At 41.1% G+C, this 23,259-nt stretch overlaps 1 protein-coding gene across 6 annotated transcripts in view; it reads right to left on the bottom strand.

Moving 5' to 3' along the window:
• slc2a9l2 (solute carrier family 2 member 9, like 2) overlaps positions 1–23,259 on the bottom strand; it is a 191,068-nt gene that overhangs the window by 22,469 nt on the left and 145,340 nt on the right. For all 6 annotated transcript variants that reach the window (XM_007897325.2, XM_007897328.2, XM_007897331.2 and 3 more), the window contains exon 12: positions 13,581–13,708. In XM_007897325.2, the coding sequence (XP_007895516.1) occupies positions 13,581–13,708 (128 nt within the window). The remainder of the gene's footprint in view (positions 1–13,580; positions 13,709–23,259) is intronic.

The following is a 23,259-nucleotide window of genomic DNA, read 5'->3' as shown; positions in this document are numbered from 1 at the left end:
ATCGACATTTATCTTTTCAGGATGCATTGTTTTGATGGAGAGTCTACAATGTCAAAATGCTTCATAGGCAAGTGATGTAGAGTCAGGTTGGTACACACAACAGCTACAAGATACACAGCAAGATTCCACAAACAGCTGTGGAGTGAATGAGCAATTTACCTGGAGGATGTTTGGCCAGGATGCTGGGAGAATCTCCACACTCTTTTGAAATAATAGCAGATGGGACCTCAGTTTAATTTCTCATCCGAAGAATAGCACCACCGAAAATGCAATGCTCTCCTGGCACTTCATTGTAATGTCAGGGTCATGGTCAGGGATTGGATGAGGGGTATGAAGGACAGCTGAGATTGAATCTGATGTTTAGATTACGCAACTGTTTGGTAAGTGTGAGGGGTAAGCTGGGCAGGTTAAGGAGGTTGAAGCTACAGGCACGAAGACATTGACAGGAGCCAAGAAGTATGGCTTCTGTCTTGTCAATATTCAACTACAGAAGATTGGTGCTTAATGTCTGATGAGCAAGTGGCCAAAACGTCAGCGGGCCTTGAATTCCAACTGGAGAAGTAGATTTGTGTGTCATACGTTTACATGTGGAAGTTGATCCTGTGTCTACTGATGACATGACTGATAGGGAGCATGGAAATGATGAAAAGAAGGGGGACAAGAATGGAGCCTTGGGGTACCCTGCAGGTGACTGGGCGGGGGTGGGAAGAAAAACTGTTTGTGGAGAGGAAGTGATGGCAATTGCCTAAGTAGGGTTCAAACCAGGACTGTGCGGTTTGGCTGAGGTGGATGGGGGAGGAGAGGAGGTCGAGGAGGATGGCATGATCAACTGTATCAAAGGCAGCGGAAAACTACCAGGAGGACAAGGAGGCAAACGGACCATGGTCAGAGAGGGAGCAAACATCCTTTGTGACTTTGACGAAGTAGTGTGGGGCCAGTGTAGGAGCTGTGGCAGAAGGAAAGGGTGATATTGAAGGCGCGAGGGTGGGAGGTGCTAAAGGACTTGGAGAAGGAATACAAGGCAGCCAAGCAGTTTCCAGGATGGCCTGGGAGTTGAATGCAGTTTTCTCCTGTGTAAAATGAGGTATGAAAATGCTCGAGCCACATCTGGCTGCGATCCATGAGGCTGATTTTGTGCCATCTGAGCACGAGCTTCCGGGTTTTGGATTTAAGGAAGTGGAGGTGGCTGTTATAACAGGGGAACAGGTGGGCTTGGAGACAGTCCTGGATTTCAGGAGGACAAGGGAATTGAAAGTGGAGGAGAGACGATCATTTCGCAGCTTGACGGCTGCATCAAGATCACTGCAGGTGGAAGGTCAGAGGGAGAGAAGATCTGAGGATGAGAGGGTGTTTGTGAGGGACTCAAGGAGACAAGAGTGCTGGCAACTGAGTAAAGCTTGCTGTCCCCAGAAGCAATTCCCTTTTGTGACTCTGAATTTTTACAAATTTAGAAAACCCTGCATTCTAGAGCACATTGAAAGCAATTGACTTGTGTAGTCAATTGCATTCAATGTGGCTACATTAAATCGTGAACAATTGGCTGCTGGAAACCTTTTAAAATGATGGAGGTACTTGAAACGTTAGTCCTCAAAATTGGGGTTGATCACTATCATTAACCTTTGAAATGGGCATCCACTTACCCAGTCACCTAATGCCAGGGAGATACATTGTTCTTGAGGACATTAATGGAGTGCTTATGTACTTATGTTGCAGCATACCTCAGACCTGCTTCTATTTGAATGGCCTCTGAATATTATGAGGCTGTGGTTGCTAGGATCCCATCTCACTTAGGCCAAACCATGTGCTGTAATTATGCTGTAAGTTGTGAGTTACGATTTTAACATCAACAACAAATTGCATTTATATAGCACCTTTCACATCAAGAGGATGTTCGAAGGCACTGGACAATGAGGGGTTTGTGTCTGTGCAGCGTGTTGGGATCAGAGAGGGATGGAGGGCAAGGGCGGGTGAAGGAAGAAAGATGTCCAAAGCCACGGTCAAAAAGAAAGGTCTTGAAACAGGCTTTGAAGGAGTCAAGGGATGGGGCGAGGTGGAGGGGCTCCAGGATAGACTTCCAGAGTGTGGGGGCAGAAAGGCTGAATGCCCGACCACCGATAGTGTAGCAGACAGGATGGGGGACATGGAGCAGGTCAGTGCCGGCTGAACGGAGGAAGCAGACAAGTCATAGGTCGCAGAAGTTGGGCGAAGCAAGACCATGGAGGGCTATACAGCTGAGGACAAGGATATTGAACTCAATCTTCTGGGGGAATGGGGATCTAGTCAAGCTGGGATAGTGGGGTTGCCCAGAGATGCAAATAGATTGCTATACATGTTTCGCCCACAAGATACACAGTCAATCCACTTTGCAATATATTCTGTAAAAACTTTGAGATGTCTCAAAGACGTGATAAAACACTATATGAAATGCAAGGATTATTATTATAATATTGTATATGAAGCTCTCTGTCTTAAAAGCTTAATACTTTCTTCTGTAATACTCACAAGATTGGTTAGGATGAAGAATCCCTCCAGAATACTCACCCGACCAATCCTCCTATCACTGGAACACGCTACTTTTTAATTGCCTTTGCTAACTGGAAGGTTACCCTTGATATTCTCAGACTTGTTGATTGCTGTAACTGGAGCCGTAGCACACACTCAACTCATTTCCAAAGTGGAACATATTGATACCAAAACCATCAAATAAAAAGAAGCAATACCCTTTCTGAAAACAGAGACTGGCATTTCAGTTCTTGAGGAAACTCACCTGACTAAGCAACACATCTAAAGCTCACACAGGGTTTGGTGATGTACTTTGGTTGCAGACAGACTCTGGATTTTAAAGTGAGCCTGATTTGGTTTGCTGCCTATACATTGGCCACCAAGAACAAAGTTCTCAGAAAAAAGGTATATAAGATACTAAAAGGCATTAAGAAAGTAAACCCAGAACAGTACTTTCAGACACACAAAGGCACCAGAACAGGGGAATGAGAGGCAAGTTTAGGAAAGATAGCAGCAAGCATTTCTTTCCACAGGGGATAATTAACATATAGAACAGGTTACTAGGAAGGATGGCAGAGGTCAGGACACTGGATGGATTTAAGAAATAGCTTGATGTTTTAAATGTGAAGATGGTAGGGTTAGCACTGTCATTTGGAAGGATGAGGCCACACGAGGCAAAGAGCTTTCTTCATCTGAACCTCTCTTATGGACTCTTAGCATTCACACTGCTGGTAATAGATCAAATTGCTGGAGATAATAGTGGGAGCATTTTAGTAAAGGGTCTTGCAGGGGTTGAGACAAGTACAGTTTCCTTTCAAATATATGCAGCCAATAAGAAGCAAGCTACATCTGTACAAAGCTATTTCTAATACTGGGTATGAGCACAGATTTCTATAGGAAGACAGAGTCCTCCTGTAAAAATAAACCTAGACATACGGCAGCTAATATTCTGAAGCACTGAAAAGATACCTGGGAGATACTGTATACTGCAGGATCTGAAATCACCTTTTTCTCACTAACAACTTTTAACACGTGTGAATGTACTGGAGACATTCATATATCATTTTATTTTGTAACCAATTGTATACATTCTGATGCTTTTAATAGCCAACTATTACACTCAGATCTCATTCTTGATCTTCTACCTTACTGTGTAGTTTGGACCAATTGGATGCACTCTCATCTCTGAATTAGAAGATAATATAGGTTCAACCCCAACAAAAAGACATATGCTTTTAGTCAAATACAGTAAATTCTAACCCGACACATACATAGAAGACATACACAGAAGATACCTGGCAAAAAATCTTTTACACAGAGACTTTACACCAGTGTGAGGAAGAGATGTTCTGGGGGACAAGAGGGAATATTGTATCAGCAAATTCAAGAGGGAATTGAATAGTTATTTGGTGAAGAATTCAATTGAGGGGTTATGACCTTATCACCCAAATGGTGTCCTGATAGTCAGGGTGATATGGTGGTTGAGGCCAGGGTGTTGGATTCACATTTAAAAGGCAGCTTTATGTGATGGGGGCATGGTAGGGTGGGTGTTGTGAAGGGATGAGATTGGATGGGCCGAAGGGCCTTCTTCATCTAAACCAATTTTGCTTTGTTGTGAAGGATGGGATTAGCTCTGGCAGCACAAAATGTAATGATTGCCCTGGCACCTTTCCAGAGAAAATAACATCCAGTAAAGTTGTAGCTCTGCTTTCAGGTGCAAGCTTTGCTGTTTCAATTTTTTTGTGGACGTTGGAGATAACGGTATCCTAGACAATTATATTTGTGAATGTTGGGGATAATGGTATCCTAGACACCTTGGCTTCAGTAACATATACAGTGTATTTCTGATCTGATCTGATTTCAACAGAGCTCCCTGCACTAATTTGATTGTATAAAGCAGTGTGAAATGCTGTTCTGTACCAAAACTGTTATTCAGGAACAGAACTAAAATGTCTTTCTGCTGCCGAGCCCATATCAGAGCTGCGGGGGAGGGCCTGTCCTCACACATTGCCGGGAAACTGAAAACGGCAGGCGTGAAGTGTCCCTGTTCAACATGCAGCATTAAAAAATATTTCATGAAAAAAAGGTCGTCAAGAGATCATCAGGCTCAGAGGTCTCCAACTGCTATTGTTTCCTCTTCATTTAGATTTTAAGTCAGTAGTGTCGCTGTGCCACTGAATAATAATAGTAATCCTTGCATTTGTTATAGCGCCTTATCACTTCATTGAGACATCTCAAAGCGCTTCACAGAATATACTGTAAAGTGAATTGACTCTGTATTTTTGTGGGCGAACCGCAGGCAGCCAATTACATACAGTAGTGCCCCACAAACTGGAATGAGTGACCAAATTATTATTATTATTTTTTTAAGGGATTTTTACCCCCGGAAAGCGATCCACCAATCAACTAACGACCAGTTAATATATATATTTATAGAATGTACTGTAGTATGCACTATGTTGCTGCTTGCTCCTTCACTGGAGTATCCATTCTAATCCTAATTCTCTACTCTTTCCCCGGGTCTTTTTGAATATTGCTCTTCAAATACCTTTTGGGTTCCCTTTTAAACGTTCTACTTTAAATGTAGCTTCAAGAGGCACTTGTGCCAAAGCATTCCATGCTCTCATAGCACACTGTAGATCATATTGTTTACCTTGAGTCCCAAGGCAGGATCAGTTGGTGGTGGAGCGCAGAATGGCAGTTTTAATATGGTGAACTGGCATTATCACTATCATTTTATTACAGGGTAAGAAAGTGCTTGCATTTTTGATAGCAACTTACTCTGACTCTCAATTACATATTCTGCCCAATTCTGCCTAACAGTCCATAACAGGGGCAACACAACTGTGGGATATGTAATACAGTAGTGTTGTGTGGATTATTCGGTCCCTTTGTCTAACTATGGGATACTATAATCCTTCCATTTGATGTACCACATTATCACATCATTGAGATGCCTCAAAGTGCTTCACAGGATTTTTCACTAAAGTATAGTGATTGTGTAGGCAAACTCAGAAGCCAATTTGCACCCAGCAATATCCCACAAACAGCCATGAAATGAATGACCAACTTTACCTGGGGGATCGTCGACCAGGACACTAGAGAAATCCCTTCTATTTTGAGTACCACCATGGGATCTTTAACATCTACTTTAACAGCAGACTAGACTTCAGTTTTATGTCTCATTCACAGGATACCTACCTCTGACAATGCAGCACTTTTACTGGCATTGCAGTGGAGCATTAGCCTAGACTGTGAGCTCAAATAACAATAATAATAATAATAATCTTTGCATTTGATATCGCGCTTTTCACGTCTTCTAGACACCGCAAAGCACTTCACAGAATATGCTGTAAAGTTAAGTGACTGTATATTTGTGGGCGAAACGTGGCAGCCAATTGCGCACAGCAGTGTCTCACAAACAGTCGTGGATTGAAAATGACCAATTTATTATTTTTTTTGTTTTGTTTTGAACCCACTACCTCTGACTCAGGTGAAATTGCTACCGATTGAGCCAGACTGATACACTATCATTTCACCCACAAAATAGACAGTCAATTCACTTCACAGTATATTCTGTGCTTTGAGGTGTCTCATTGACATGATAAGGCGCTATATCGCACTTTAGGAAGGATATCAAGGTATTAGAAAGGGTCCAAAGGGGAGTCTAGAGAAGCTAGGAGCAGAGAAGTTCAGGAGAGATTCAATAGAGGTGTTCAAAATTATGAGGGGATTCAATAGGGTGAACAAGGAGAAACTATTTCCACTGGCTAAAATAGTTGTTAAAAGAAACAGAGGGGAGGTGAGGAAATTTTTTTTCACGCAGCAAGTTGTTGGGATCTGAAATGCATTGCGTGAAAGGGTGGTGGAAGCCGATTCGATAACAACTTTTAAGAGCGAAGTAGATAATTATTTAGGGAAGACAAGTTTGCAAGACTGTGGGGAGAGAGTGGGGGAGTGGGATTGATTTAGATAGCTCTTTTCAAAGAGCTGGAACAGACACAATGGGCCAAATGGCCTCCTTCTGTGTTGTATAATTGTTTAATTCTATGATCAAATGCAAGGATTATTAATATTACTGACACTTTTCTGTTTGTCTAGACTGAGATGGAAGTGGTTAATGTTGGGTAAATTTAAATTAATCCCAAAGTTGACAATGTGGGTCACTTTAATGTTTTGTATCCAGCTTGGCTCAATTTCCTGGTATGTAGCCGAGGCGAGCAATCAACAGGTACATTGATTAATTGAGTAGTTTTATCTAGGCCGCCTGTGGACACATAATGAGTCTCAGTGTAAAATTAAGGCACTCTGATCTTATTTTTTTTCTTGCAATAAATATTGAATTAAAAGACCTTTAGATCTTCAATTAAGTTCTGTATTGAAACATACGTGAGGCTTAGAACATTATTAGTGTAAGCAGGAAGGAGACAGAAACTAACCCATTATAAATAAGCTAGCTGTACCCATTGCAGCTATGTTTGCAACCAATTTCATTTAATCAGCCTTCTCTCTTTCAGCTGCCATTTTTATTTGCCCTTGAAAGGCTTGATCTTCGCTTCTTAGGCATCTTTATCCCTTAAGATTAAGAAAATGTGCAATTGAATTTGTTAGAATACCTTATTCACATAGTTGCACCCATATCCTTTTGGGAGGACTCCTGTGGGAGGACTCCTGTTGGGAGGATTCAGTGGGAGGACTCCTGTTGGGAGGACTCAGTGGGAAGACTTAGTGCGAGGACTTCTGTTGGGAAGGCTCCTTGTTCGGAGGACTCCTGTAGGGAGGACTCTTTGTTGGAAGGACACCTGTTGGTAGGACGCCTGTGGGAGAATCCCTGTTGGGTGGACTTGTGTTGGGAGGTCTCCTTATTGGAGTCCATACATGCGGGATGAGCTTGTTTATGTCACAATAGGAGAATCCCCCCAAAAAATATGTCCATGACACTAAATCATAAATCATGTCTCTGCGTCAATCGGTTATTGCGTTACAGACACACAAAGAGACATTTCATCTTTATTAGAAAAACATATGCCACGACACTCCCCCATGCAAGACCTTTCCAATGATGTATAAATCATATCTCTATGTCAATCGGTTATTGCATTCTTGGCGGACAGGCACACAAACGTTTTGTTTTTATTAGTATAGATTAGTATTATTTTTTTATAAACCTGAAAAGCCATTGGAGCATCGGTGCAGCAATATTCAAATAGCTCTCCAGGCAATTTAAGATCTGAAGTCATATCAAAATAAATGAAGAATACTGGAATAAGAAAACTACTGACTGCATAACTGCTTTGCATTTTTTGAATGTAAAGCATGAGAAGAAAGTTCTATAACTAAAAGAAAGTATTGTGCTATTTGAAAATTCGAAAAGAGAAGGGAGTTTCTCCCAGTTTTCTGGCTAACAGTCCCTCAGTCTCAGTCTCCCTTTATGTCAGAAGATCATGGTTGTTTGTGGGATACTGCTGTGTGCAAATTGGCTGTGTTTTCACCCACAAAACACACAGGCATTTCACTTCACAGGATATTTTGTGAAGCTCTTTGAGATGTGAGACATAAAAGACAGAACATGAACTACTTCTGACATGAAAGGCGCATCCACCAGAACAGGCAAATGAGACCTCAATTTAACATCTCTTTCGAAGGTTGGCAAAATAAGGTTCATTATTATTACAAAACACACAGTCAATACCATTTTGTAGTAAGTCCTGTGAAGCACTTTGAGACATCCTTCTGACATGCAAGTTGCTATAGCAAATCTAAAGATTCTTATTAATAAATACAACTTAAGTTTCTATTTCAGTCCATTTATTTGCCTCTTTCTGACTCTCCCACTAGAATTTTTAAATCAGACCATTGTCTATTTCTGCCACCTTGTTCCTTTTCCCCCCACAGGCTCCTGTCACTCTGTGTTAGTTTATTCAGTTGCTTTTGACCCAGCCTCAGTCACCTTGAGCCTCCACCCATCTTGCTTCAGTGCTTGGGCATTTCCAGGTCACGTTCTTTGCTGAAATCTCTGAAGTAGAAGATAACTTGGTTGCCCTTGAATATAATCTCTTCAGTCTCACAGTGCAGAGCATGTGATGCTGCAGTTTAGCCTCCCTAAGTACAGCTCTGACCTTGTTAAAATTTCTATGCTTCACTAGATGCTCTGCAGATAAATTGGCATCTGTGGAAATTCATTTTTCGTTGTATAAAATCTAATTCCTTCGTGGTTTCCAATATCTGTAGCCTGATTTAATAACTTCACAAGTAAACTACAATGGCCCATGACCTTACTGGGCTTTCAGCTTTTGGGATCAGGGTTCTTTGGGAATCTTCCATTGATATATGTAGAGTGGGGGCGGGGAATGATATTCTACAAATTTCTGAGAGTTCTTTGCAGGAAACCTGTTGGATGTTTACTATTTGGAGACGTCAAAAAATCCTTTGATTATGTTCAAGTCATCAATTTGTTCTGCAATTATCTTACTGTTCTCAAACCTGAATCAACAACTCCTTCTGAGATTCAGTCATCTGCTTCATCTGTCACTCACGGTATGAGCAGGAGAATGGATTAGATGAGGCACCCCATGTGGAGGCAGCATAAACTTGATGGGATAAATGACCTGTTTCTATGTGATAACATTCTAGGATTTTATGTAAGAGCCTCCCCCAATCTGTGCCTATTGTGCTGCGAGACCTTACCCCGTTTGAAGGGCACTATGCAAATGCAGGTTGTTGTTGTATTGATTTTCATAAGGGAATCCTTCTACTAGTCTATCCAACAGCTAATAGAAACAGCGGGAAAAATAAATAATTTCTGTTTCTATTACCTATCGTGACACAGTCCCAACCCTTTTCAGGCAAGGCTCAAAAAGGCTTGCGAAATCAGACAGGATTTTATTTTTTAGCCCATTGAAGTGTTTGAGTTAACGGTTGTTCTTTATATCCAGAAATATCTACGAATACAAGTCATTACACTTGACAGTGAAGAGCTGACAATCACTTGACAGTGATTATCCATGAAGAGTTTTGAGATGTTTTAACATTTAGGCTGTATACCAGGTGCAAATGCTGTTATTATTGAGCTATGCATTAGCTGTACTGTGTTTAGAAACTTTAGAAGCTGTACTGCGTTTAGAAGCTGGTGGTTTTCAGTCATATGTCTAATACTGTAATAGTTCCACCACAACCTGCTTAACAGTATAAATGCCCAACATCTGGGCAAACTTGCAAAAAAATCTGTCTGTCTCCAAACCCAGTGACTAAAGCTCTTAAACAAAAACAGAAGTCGCTGGGAACACTCAGCAGGTCAGGCAGCATCTATGAAGAAAGGAAAGTGAGTCAACGTTTTGGGTCCACGACCCTTCATCACAACTGGCTAAAGCTCTTGATGTCTGTACAGGGAGTTATGGTTACAGAACCACTCACTGTACAGAGCTTCCCCAGTAGAGAAAATAGTTGTTGTAGAACAGTCATAAACTGCACCCATGCAAGCCAAGACCTCTAATGTACACATAGCTGTTGTTTAAATCCTTTTGCCTCGAGTGGAAATGTTACCAAGTCAGAGTTGGGGAGAGCACTGGTCATGTATCAGAATCTACAATCTGGCCCGCAACAGGCTCCAGAATATAAACATGCTGTTGGGAAATATTTGAAGGATACAAATCTGTGAGTTCTCTCTCTTCTGGTAAACAAAACAAAAATTGAGGAAAGCCAAGTCCTATTACATAGTGGGCCTGACTTGAAAACATGGATCAACATCCAGTCAGAGCAAAATGTTGGACAAGTTTCCTTACTTCACAACCCTCTGTTTACCGAGCAATAAGTAGGAACCCGGTTGTTAGTCGATTGGTGGATCACTTTTCCGGGGGTAATATTCCGTCAAAAAAATAAAAAGTAATAATAAATTGGTCACTTCAATCCACGACTGTTTGTGGGGCACTGCTGTATGCAATTGGCTGCTGCATTTCGTCCACAAAATATACAGTCAATTCACTTTACAGTATATTCTGTGAAACGCTTTGACACGTCTCGAAGACACGATAAGACGCTATATTAAATGCAAGGATTATGACTATTATTATAAGTAAATGGAGTTCAGAGTAATTAACATATGTTGGGTCATGTAAGTAACATGAGTTAACAACTGGGCATGAGCTTGTGACAACGTAATTTGCTTCTAACAATGTGGTCTTCGGTTCATTCAATCCCAATTATTTCAAATACAAAACTGTTTACTGTATTTACTCAATTCTAAGCTGTGTTTCTTTTCAGAACCATTTATCTTCAAAATCAGGTTGTGCCTTGAAACAGTACTTGTTATTATCATCATTATATAATTATTATCATCATTCTTATAATCTATACTGGTAAAGAGTCTGTGTCTCTGTGTTTCTGCTAATAACTCAATAACCGAGACATGATTTATACCTCATCGGAAAGGTGTTGCATGGGGGAATGTGATGGGCATTTTGTTTTTTCAGGGATCTCTGATCATTGATGAGCTATATTTAAAAAATGCTTTAATTAAGCCCCAAAATATGAGGTATGCATGGTATTCTGCAAGAAAGTAGTGACAGAGCAAAGCACACACCCATCTAAAGAAATACATTATACTAATATATTCTGCAATAAATGTATGGCAGTTTTTTTCAGGTTGTCATGGGGGCTATAGTCCTACCAACAGGAGTCCTCCCAATAGCACATTTTCTTAATCTTAAGGGACGATGTCTAAGAAGCACATATCAAGCCTTTCTGGGACAAATACAAATGCAAGACAAAAGAGAGAAGGCCGATTAAACGAAACTGAAGAACGAAGAACAGCACAGCTGGACTTGAATACTGAAACAACTGCAACAACATGGCAAAATGAATTGCCTGCTCAAAGAATAGCGCGGCTAGACTTGAATGTTGAAACAACTACAAGAGCACGGCAAAATGAATTGTCCGCTCAAACAGCCATGTTACATGCTCAAATGTGGGTTCATCGCAAAACCTGTACATCATGCCGAAATGTCCCTGTTTGACATCTCAGAATCCATTCTCCTAAAAGGAACCGCACAATCTTAACTAGAGCATATTTATATACAATTTCATTTTTTGGGGAGCATGAGGGAGAAGGGAATATAGGGGTATGAGAGAGAGGATTAGGGATTAGTAGATAGGGGGATGGAGACTCGTGTGGTGTATAAGCACTGGCATGGACTATTTGGGACAAATGATCTTTTTTTATGGTATACAGTCTATGCCGTTCTGTTTCTGTGCTGTACAGGCTATATAGTTCAGCTTCTGTGCTGTATAATCTATATAGTTCAGTTTCTGTGCTATATAGTTTATGTAATATGGTTTAAAAAAAGAAGACTGCTCAGCTCAATCAGGCTGCTTTGCCAATTTATTAGTTCAGGGCAGCGTTTTGTCAGAATACTGGACTCACTAAATAAATAGCTTGATGCTGTAATGGGAGGACAGTAGGATGTGTATTCTATAAGGATGAGATCAGAAGGCCAGAAGGCTCTTTGGCCCATTTGATCTCTTCTTCCAGAGTAGAGCGATCACAAGAAACTTTCTTGTAATCTCTCTAATCCCCTTTCCCCCACCTTTTCTACTAAGGAACTAAAATAATACAAGAGATAAAAAGAAAATGCCTGCTTTTAATTTCAATTGATTCAGTACAATTTCCCTGTTGTGATTGAGATTGTTTTGTAAAGGGCCTCTCAATCCCCATGAAATACTAAAGCCATTGTACTTGTTGGTAATTTACGGATATATTTATTTCTCCCATAGACTATAAAAATAATGATAATCCTTGCGTTTCATATAGTGCCTTTTCACATTGGGAGGACATCTCAAAACACTTCACAGAATATGCTGGAAAATATAGTGACTGTGTATTTTGTAGGAGAATGTGGCAGCCAATTTGCATACAGTAATGTCCCACAAATAGCCGTGAAGTGAACGACCAATTTTATTTGCGGCAATGGCCTAGGGCACTAGGAGAAATCCCTTCTCTTTTCAAATATTGCCATGGGATCTTTAACTTCAATCTTGAACAGACCATATTCACCAATGTACCGTATTTACTCAATTCTAAGGTGGCCCTGAATAGATTTTAAGATGGCCCAGATAGATTTTAGAGCATTGCGGGAATAAATAACTTTAACTCAATTCTAAGATGCCATCAATTCTAAGGCACAGCCTGATTTTGCAGGTACTTTTTTAATGAAAAAAGCATGCCCTACATTCTAGTAAATATGCTAGTTGTGTATGTGTATGTGATTATTTGGTGAGACAAAAAAGGTCATTTGACAGTAGTAACCCACAAGGTCCTTTATAGTGAAAACACCATAAAAATGCAAGTCCTCTTTTCATATCTTTGTCACCTCACTAAGAATGTAAGTACGAGTCAACTAGAAGATGTCAGACCAATGTTCAGTGAGGATAGGATTACAGGTTGAATCTTTCTAAGTAGCCAGTGAATTAAAAATAAGAGTGGTGAAGGACATATTACATGGGTTTTAAATCAGTGTTACTTTGTAACAAGATGTCAGCCTAACTCAGTTAGCAGCTCTCTCGCCTCTGAGTCAGAAGGTTATGGATTCAATTCCTACATCAGGAGTTGGAATTCGTATGTAGTCTAGGACGAGCTGACACTTCAGTGCAGTGCTGGGAATATACTACATTGTCAGAGATGTTGTCCTTCAAATAAGATGTTAAAACCGAAGCGCCATCTGCCTGCACGTTATAGCACTATTTGAAAAGAAAAGGAAGATTCTTCCAGTGTGCTTGGCAACAAATCTCCCCCAAATAAAATTGGTCACCCACTTCTTGGCTGTTTGTGGAACAAATACATTTTCATGTGTGCAAATTTTACGGTAAATCTTGTGAAGTACTTTGAGACGTACTCCTGATGTGAAAGGCACTATATCAAATGCAAGATATTATTTGGAAATTCATGCTGTTTAGTGGCACATAAAATAGAAAGAGTTTGTCTTCTATAGCATGTAGGACAATATTTATTCCACTTGCTGTATAAATGACTTTGCACTGTTGTGGTTCTAACACTCTGCATTCACCAGTCTATGTTTGGACCATACCTGAATGAAAGGGAACAACAGTCCCACGGCAAAGTTGCAGAGCCAGGACACGGTGCCTCCTATCATGAACGCTGAAGCTCGGCAGGACTGATCGAACAGCTCGCCAGTGAGGATAAAAGGGATCCCACCTGAAATTGAACCAGTGTTACAGTCAGGATTCATGACACAAAGAATGAGTTGGTGGGTGCCAGTGGCTTGTGAGAAGAGTGTATTTAAGAAGCAACTAGAAACAGGTGGGTTAAAGTTCCATTAAGCATTACACATATTGCCTTTGCTGATGTCAGCCACCAATGGGATCTCCCAAAGGTGTTATGTGTGAAACTGAATGGAATTTTTATCCAAGAGAAACTGAAATTGAATCCACGTAAACTTTGTTCAGTGAGCAAAAAATACAACATTCATTACTGCTGATTGTAAAAATACAACTTAATGATTGAGTCACGTTATTACTTTTCAGGCACTGTCCATTATTTGTAGATCCAGCACGACTTTAGTTGCAGCTGCCAATGAAAAATATCTCCCCCCTTAAAAACAGACACCCAAAGTCAAATGCTTTTATCTCAGAATTTTTTTTGGTCAGCCAGATGTCTGCCAATTGCAGAAACCCATCACCATGCCTAAGAGTATCCACCCAAAACTGAGAGTTCCTTTCATTGCCACCCTCACATGGAAATTCCCATATTACAATGGAATGCGCACTCTCTCCCTGGAGGGTCGGATCCTGCTTACCTAATTCTGGAGAGTATTAGGTGCAGGTTAGCGAGAGTCTAGACTTGGGGACCCCAGAGTGTGCGGTGGGGGTACTGCTGGGGTTTAACTGCATTACAATGAAAGCACTGTCAGGCAAGCTTCCCATTGCTTGTTCTGGTTCTCCAATACCAAGTCACATTATTGAACTTGGTGGGGTAACTTCACCAATCATTCCCATAGCGTCTAGGATTGAGCTACTGCATGTATTTGTCTTCACCCACATCAGTAAGAAATGCTTGCCAATGGTATTCAATTCAAATTAACTACTTATTTAAAGATATAAGAAATGGCAAATGAGAAATTTCCATCTATCCATCCAAACATCATCACAATTCAAACTTGTTGGAGACACAGTTTACAGCATAAGGCAGTTTATCTGGCAGCGAGGCACCAATAACACTACTGTTTTCCTGAAGAGCACTTTTCAGTCCCGTTGTCTCTTTGAAGGTCTTTGAAAAGAGACGTCTCAGAGTGGGCATTATTGAGGTATATAAGATTTTAAATGCGATTGAGAAAGCAATATTTTCGGATGTACTGAGACAGCAGAACAAGAGGACATAGGTTTAGGTTTGGAAAGGGCAATTTCAGAACAAACAATTTCAGAATAATCATTGCATTTGATAAATAATAATAATAATCCTTGCATTTGATATAGCGCTTTTCACGTCAGGAGGACGTTCCAAAGCGCTTCACAGAACACACTGTAAAGTGAATTGACTGTATATTTGTGGGCGAACGCGGCAGCCAATTGCGCACAGCAATGTCCCACAAACAGTCGTAGATTAAGAATGACCAATTTATTATTGTTTTCGGTTTTGGAGGGATTATTATTAGATGTGTGGAGTAAGGAAACTTGCCCAAGGTTTTGCCCTGCCTGGAATTGAACTCAGGTCTCTCTCTTGCAAAGCGAGTGCTCTAACCACTGAGCTACAGGACTCCATAAGTACTTATCATGTTGTTGAGACATCTGAAAGCGCTTCAAATGAATTAAAGTGGAGTGACTGCCTATTTGTAGACGCAGGCACCAGTGAGTATCGCTTTACTCAGAGGAAAATGAATGGCTGCAAGAGTTACCAGGGAGGGAGGTTGAGGCCAAGACACTGGAATCATTTACAAAACTGCTTAATACTGTGATAGGAGGCCAGTAGGGTGAGTTTCTAAAAGGATGAGATCAAATCACTGAAGGGCAACTTGTGACCTTGTGTCTTAAACAGTACTTAACGTGTCAAAAATGTGTATTCATTACCTGGATTTAAAACTCCTTTCAGTAACTGGAAATGTGTTACACCGTCTGTGGGAATGCCGCTTTAACACAGTGTTATCAGTAGGATGGCTTGACACACTTACTTCTATTATGAGCAGAACTCACTAATTCAGTCGTCGCAGTTTCAGAATATCTCAGTTTTAACCCTGATCCCAAATGTGCCCACACCAGTGATCTACATAAGGCTAGAATATACTTATGATCCAATATCCTCGAGATCCAACCTAAAATTTGATTAGCGTTTGACATAGATGTGAAACAACAACAACAAAATTACATTTGTGTAGCGTCTTTCACGTCGGGAGGATGTCGCAAGGCGCTGGACAGTCAGAGTTACGGACCCGAGCTGGGGGGCGGGATCAGGGAGGGTGGAGGGCAGGTGTGGGAAGCAGGATGATTGAAAGCACGGTCGTAGAGGAGGGTCATTAGATGGGTCTTGAAGGAATCAAGGGAGGGGATGAAGCTGAGGGACTGTGGGATGCAGTTCCAGAGGGTGGGGGCAGAGTGGCAGAAGGTCCACCCGCCAATAGTGGGGCAAGCAAGGCGGGGGATGTGAAGCAAGCCGGAGACCACTGAGCGGAGGGAGCGAGCAGGATGGTAGGGGGGTTAGGAGGTTGCAGAAGTAGGGGGAAGGGCTTTGAAGGTGTGGACCAGTGTCATGAACTGTATCCTCGGTATGATGGGAAGCCAGTGGAGTTGGGCGAGGATGGGGGAGATAGGGTCACGGAGCCTGGTGCGGGAGGGGACATGGGCTGCAGATTTCTGGATGATCTACAGCCTATGGCAGGAGGAGTTAGGGAGGCCGACAAGCAAGGAATTTGCATAGTCAAGCCTCAGTGTAATGAATGTGTGTATGAGGGTTTCGGCGGACTGCGGTGTGAGACAGTGGCAGAGCCGGGCCATGTTGCCGGGGTGGGGAAAGGCAGAGCAGGTCATGGCACAGATGTGGGGTAGAAAGGATAGTTGAGGGTCAAACAAGACTCCAAGGTTCCGGACTGGCTTAGCAAGGTGGAGTGTGTAACCATGGATGGTGATGCTGTCAGCGCCTGAGGTGTGGAGGTGCTGACGGGAGCCAATCAGAAGAGCCTCGGTCTTGTTGACATTCGACTGAAGAAAGTTGGCTCTCGTCCAGGACTTGGAAGTTGACACATGTCTGCGGACGATGTCACCAAGAGGGAGCATATAGATATTGAAAAGGAGGGGACCAAGGACAGAGCCCGAGAAACGCCGCACGAGATGGTGTGGGGGCTAGAGGAGAAACCGTTTGTAGAGATGAAGTGGAGGCGTTGAGAGAGGTATGATCTGAACCAGTCAAGGACAGAGCTGTGAAGGTTGAGGTGAGAGGAGAGGCAGTGGATGAGGATAGAGCGGTCGACGGTGTTGAAGGCAGCAGAGAGGTCAAGGAGGATGAGGAGACCAGTGGGAGCCCTGGTTGCAGATGGACAGAGTGTCATTTGTCACTTTGACCAGAGCTGTTTCTGTGCTGTGGGCAGCATGTGAAACCTACAGTGAATGATAAACTTTCAAATCTTTTACCATATTGGGTTAAGGCCACCCCTTCATCAGATATTCATGGCTGCTGTTTCATTATGCATTAACTTATACTTATCTAGATGAAAATCCATATATCATTAATCAACAGTATGAAAATCATTTGGACAAGCAACCCACTAATTCCAACCCAGTACAATTCAACTATCTAGATTGGTTCCAGAGAAACCCAATTTGTTTGGATGACTGAGGGACTGCAGACAGATGCTCACAAGACAAATGGGATACGTTGTCCAGGGAGTTCGACCAGTTCAGGCAGTGGAGTCTAACAAGCCATAGCTATCTAAGGTGAACTAGTTATTGTGTGTTTGGAATGGGAAATGTCATCGCAATGGATAGTTCACCATTGATGCCAAACAATACACAATAGACATCAATGTCAATGCTCAGTAAAAATGGATGACAGATCACTCACAAGATGGGATGAACATGTATCCTACCATGTGGCAATAATTATTACATTGTTGGTAAATATGGTCCAAACAAGACGGGATCACACAAACTGGCACTCCAATGGGCATACCAGTGTGACTGAGATGAGGGAATCACATCTATTGGCATTTATCGACTGACTCAACCCTATTTGTTTTGGTCACCAGAAACCCATTGCTCTGCTAAAGCATATCTAAACCACTCTGAGAGTTCCACATAGATATGGCAGCAACACGTAGAAATTTCTGTGTGTTTGGAATAGAATGCATACTCTGTCCTTGAAGGGACACACCCTGCTTACCGGAGAGTATTAGTACTGCTGAGTTTACCAACCAAAAACAAATAGTTTGCCATTGAAAACACTGACCTCAAAATTTTTGCTACTTGTTCAACTAGTACCATCCTAACCAATATGTCTTCGGCTTGCATGGTTAACAGGAGCTGAAAACCTGAAAACCGCTGTTATCACACCCCTCCACATAAAACCCACCCTTGATCCCCCTGATCTCTCATACTACCGTCCCATTTCCAACCTACCCTTCCTTGCTAAAGTCCTGAAACGCATTGTTGCAGGGCAACTTCAGTCACATCTCTCCTTCCACTCCCTCCTCAGGCCCCTGCAGTTTGGTTTTCACCTTTCCCACATCTCAGAGACAGCACTTGTCAAAGTCACAAACGATGTCCTCTATCTGTGACCAGGACTTCCTCTGAAGACATTGGATCTTTCCGTCGAGTTCGACACAGTCGAACGCTCCATTCTCCTCCATCGCCTCTCCTGCCTCATCCATCTTACTAGAACCACACTCGCATGGTTTGAGGCCTACTTAACCAACCACCTCCACTTCATTTTGGCAAATGGTTTCTCCTCCCTCTTGGTAATGTCATCTGCAGACTTCCACATGTATGTGGATGACACATAAATCTACTTTGCCTCCTCCAGCGTCGATTCCAGGTCTGCCGATGTTCGATCAGCTTGTCTGGCAGACACAGGGCCTGGATGAGTGCAACCTTCCTGCAGCTGAATGTGGACAAGACGGAAGCCATACTCCTTGACTCCCATCAACGTCTTCACTCCTGCGGATCTGAACTCCTCAACCTCCCTGGGCTCTCCCTCAGACTCACTGAACCAGTGCTCAATCTAGGCATCTGGTTCTACCGTGGTTTCAGCCACCTTTCCCTCTCACCCTCTGCACCCAGCTCAGGCTGTCCCAATTGCCTACGTGAAGTAGTTTGAAATATTCTCCCAACATGAAGGGTGCTTCATAAATGAACATTGTGATTGCAGCAACTTGACAATTATCATGTCGCAATTCATTATCTAAAAACCTTTAAAACTTCTTTTAATGGAAATCTAATGGATTCAAAAATATGAATAAATTGGACATTTGACTGTGCTGGTGAACATTATAACACTTGCCTTGCAACAAATTAATTGGTAACATTGTGAATTTGTGTCCAACGCCCACCTTCTTATAAATGTCGGCTACATTAACAGTCTTAAAACGAACCGCTTACGAATTAAGGAATTTTTAAAAATTCTGCACAATTATATTTTCCTTTATATAATAAAAAAGTCTTAAAGCTAAGGACATGAGAAATGCTGGGCTGTTGTTAATTACCCTTAACCTTTAATATTCCTCTCAAACATCTACCCAATTCTGGCTTAAAGAACATATGAACTCTTCAACCATGATTTGTGACAGAGAATTACAATTACAAATGAGTGAGTCATCGGAGAAGCTCCATGTTTTTCGTCCCTGTTTATTGTAGAATAAAATCTGCTACCAGCAAAATCTGCTACCAGCTACCAGTGCTTCTTACATACATACGGGAAAAGAATTGTCAGCTGAATTTTTCCCCTGGAATTGGCAGAAACAAAACATCTTTGTTTTTAATTCTTTAGCTCTGATTTCAGTACAGTACAACTCACATAAGCCTGATTTGTATAAATCGTATAACCACCTAAACCGTACATCTTCCAAGCACCATTCAAGAATTTATACTCTATGCAAGTTTGACATAATTCATACTTTACATATCATATCCAACTGATATGACTTATTTAAGGGTTTACTGTAAAAAATGAAGCCAACAGCGTTTTTCATTGATGGACATAAATATTTAAGTGGAAGAGAATTTGACAATTTTCTTTGGATAAATTTGCTTGCGACAGACCTGCAATGAATAGTTTTATTGTGCACAGCACTGTCTTTGAAGCATTTAGAAGCAGGGAAGAACTAGCCTGTGTGAGAGTGATGAAATCACCAATTTGAAGCAAGAATTATTAAGGCACTTAATGGCTTTTAACGTACACTAGGATGACAATTCACAATTGTAGAATTATAAATTGCTGCACTTATCCTGCAGTATTTATACTATAGCTAAATTGATATGACAGACGCAAGTACATTGTAGTTGCATTTACACTAATGTTACATTTACGCCATAGTTGCATTTATATTACAGTCACAAATGTACTTCAGATGAATTTATATTTCAGCTACAATTATACTATAGTTGCATTTACACTACAGTCGTATATATACTACGGAATATTCAAGGCTGCAATACACCTTAGGACATGGGTTGTGATGTGATATTTATCACTAGTGACAATATCACATCACAGACTACATTTTCACCTCTTTGTTGTTTGAATGACATTCATTAACTACTCAAGGTTCAGTGTTGACGCCGGAACTCCTTGAGGCATCTACCATCCCATCCCATCTCGCCCATGTTGACGTTTCTTCATGTCTGAGCTTAGCGACTGAATGTCACCGGCACAGATAAAAAAAAATTAAAAATTTGGTCACTCAATCCATGACTGTTTGTGGGACACTACTGTGCACAATTGGCTGCCACATTTCACCCACAAAATATAGTCAATGCACTGTACAGTGTATTTTGTGAAGCGCTTTGACACGTCTCAACGACTTGATAAGCTATATCGAATGCAAGAATTATTATTATAAAATTATAAATGGTCCAAATGGTCTCTTCTTCTGATGAAAACTTTGTATCCTATTATTACGTATTGCAGGTGCATGTTAATAATAGCTCCATATGCACAGAGTCCTTTTGCAATCTACTGTCAAATCAGACTTACATACTTGGCCTTTAGAAAAAAAACAATTACAGCTATTTTCTGTTACACACAACGTGCCTGACTGGAATTCTGACACCAACCGTTACTCATGTGAGCCAAACTACCTCCCAGAGGCATCAGATTGGATATTAATGTTTCTGTTTTTAAATCCCATTATTTTCAAGACAAGAACGGGGAACAAAAGCAATTCACTTGAATTTCTATGATAACAGATAAAACTTTATGAAAGCGTGCCTGGTGAATGCACCATAGTTCATATGTAAAAGTTAATATAATAATAGGGTTGGTATATCTCACTCGTTCCGGCACTACCCCAATAATTACTGTTAAAACATCAATGTAAGTTATCTGAACATAGATTATTTGATCAAAATCAGTTAAAGATTTGGCAATGTTTGAAAAAGCAAATAGCTGGGGTTGTGGATGGGGTTGGGGTGATGAGAACTGAGCAGCAGCTCTGTAGTTCATGCCCAAGCAAAATGTCCCACATTGATCTTAAAGATAGATTGTACTTTATTAACATAATCGCTATATTCAATAAGATATATGGATTTCTATGATCATCCGAAGAATATTAGCTTTAGGAATACCGCATTACAAGCTTAAGCTTTGTATAGCAGTCACATTTATACCACAGTCACATTTATACCAGAGTCACATTTATACCCAATCGCATTTATACTCAGTCACATTTATTCTGCAGCGTTGACCTGCATCTACTCTGTACCTGACTTACAAGTGGTGACACTGGTGCCAATGACTATTTGCGGGACATTGCTGTGTGCAAATTGACTGTTGTGTTCGCCCACAAAATACACAGTCACTACACCTTACAGCGTATATCCTGTGAATCGTTTTGAGCCATTTCAACAATGTAATAGGTGCTTTATCAAATACAATTATTATTGTTATTATTATAAATCCCAGGTCAAGTGCACAGGGACCAGATACAGAGCAAAGTTTAGTTACAACATTGGGGCTTAGCCTGACTACAGCAGAAGCACCCCTCTCCTCCCCTATTGTACTTAGGAAATTCATCCATTTTGCACAATAACAATCTCTGAGTGATGTTGGGGAGGAGTGTGGGGGGTGGGGGGGAGAGGGGAAAGAGTCAAAAATATGCAACAATATTCGACTAGTTTTTGGACATATTGATTTCTGTCAGTAAGTAGATGTGTATCACATCACCAAGTCACGGAAGGCAAAGATTTGGCAGGGGGCGGAATTGTTTTAGAATAAGATAAGATTTTTTAAATTCTTTTGACAGGATTACACACATATACAGAACGACCAAGTCATGCATTCAGGGACTTTTCTTTCTTTAGAAAGAAATGTGGCATTTCTTTGTGTTCAGTCCTTCTATCATTATTGTTGCCAGGAACTAGATTAGGCTTCATTATAGACAAGGCAAGTTGCACTAAACCAGCTCTTTCCATTTCACAGCTGATTTCAGATGTTGTCTCTTGGCTTTCGAGATGCAGGCAGCCTTTTTATTTTGTTCTTCATGAGCCAAAACTCGCTGAAACAGCCGCTCAACTCACACAGTACACATTCAGTTCAAAAGAGGCTAAAATAATGACCATAGCCTGCTCAAACATTTCTGCTTCACACAGTGTATTAAGCCCAAAATCCACCTAGTCTTAGCCTGTAATACCTTATCGTTTTACAATTTATTTTTTTACAATTTCAGATGGTGAAGGATTGTGGAAAAGTCTTAAATCCAGCCTTAATTTGGAAGTCACTCTTATGCAGTTTTTCAAACAGAAGCAGCTTCCAAATTAAGACAGAATCTAAGAATTTTCCAAGCTGTCTGTAAACCTGACAGGACAGCAGGGATTACCGTGTGGTTGGGACTCCCAGTACATTAAAATAATCTTTTATCCCGGAAGAAGGACTGGTACACTTTTACATGGCAACTAATTGCCTTTTATCCATGGGTCAGTTAATCCCACTCAAGCTTACAACCCCAGTACTACATTTGGGAGAAAAAAGGTACAGAAATATCGACCTGACCTCCAATTTCATGTCAGGCTGATTTACACTGTAGAGGTTTGGCATGAGCAATGAAGGTTGCCCCCCATGCTCACTGTGAATTGATCCATGTTAATTCACACTAAACACAGCAATTTACAGTGAATTTAAAATGTGCCATTTTTGTTCTTCATCAGCCAATACTAAAATGTGCCATTTTTGTTCTTCATTAGTCAATACTAAAATGTGCCATTTTAAATTATCAAACAAGTGCAAATTTTGCTGCAAAGTGTGGAACAACCAAGCAAAGTGGTTAAGAATTGTTTCCTTTTTTTAAAAAAGCGTGGAGTCCTGTAGTGTAATGGTTGGAGCACTCGCTTCGCAATCGAGAGCACCTGGGTTGGATTCCTGGGCAGGGCAAAACGTTAGGTAAGTTTCCTTACTCTACAAGTCTCTATTTAGCTAAATAAGTAGGAGGTGAGCTGGTGTCCTAAAATTGGTCATTCATTTCATGGCTGTTTGCAGGATAATGCTGTGTGCAAGTTGGCCATTCTGATTGCAATACATTCTGTGACGCACTTTAAGACATCCTCCCAACATGA

The sequence above is a fragment of the Callorhinchus milii genome, unplaced genomic scaffold (assembly GCF_018977255.1).
Source record: "Callorhinchus milii isolate IMCB2004 unplaced genomic scaffold, IMCB_Cmil_1.0 Scaffold1, whole genome shotgun sequence".
Classification (NCBI taxonomy): Eukaryota; Metazoa; Chordata; class Chondrichthyes; order Chimaeriformes; family Callorhinchidae; genus Callorhinchus; species Callorhinchus milii.
Note: the sequence above shows the minus strand (reverse complement) of the source record. Positions and strands in the feature narration are given on the sequence as shown.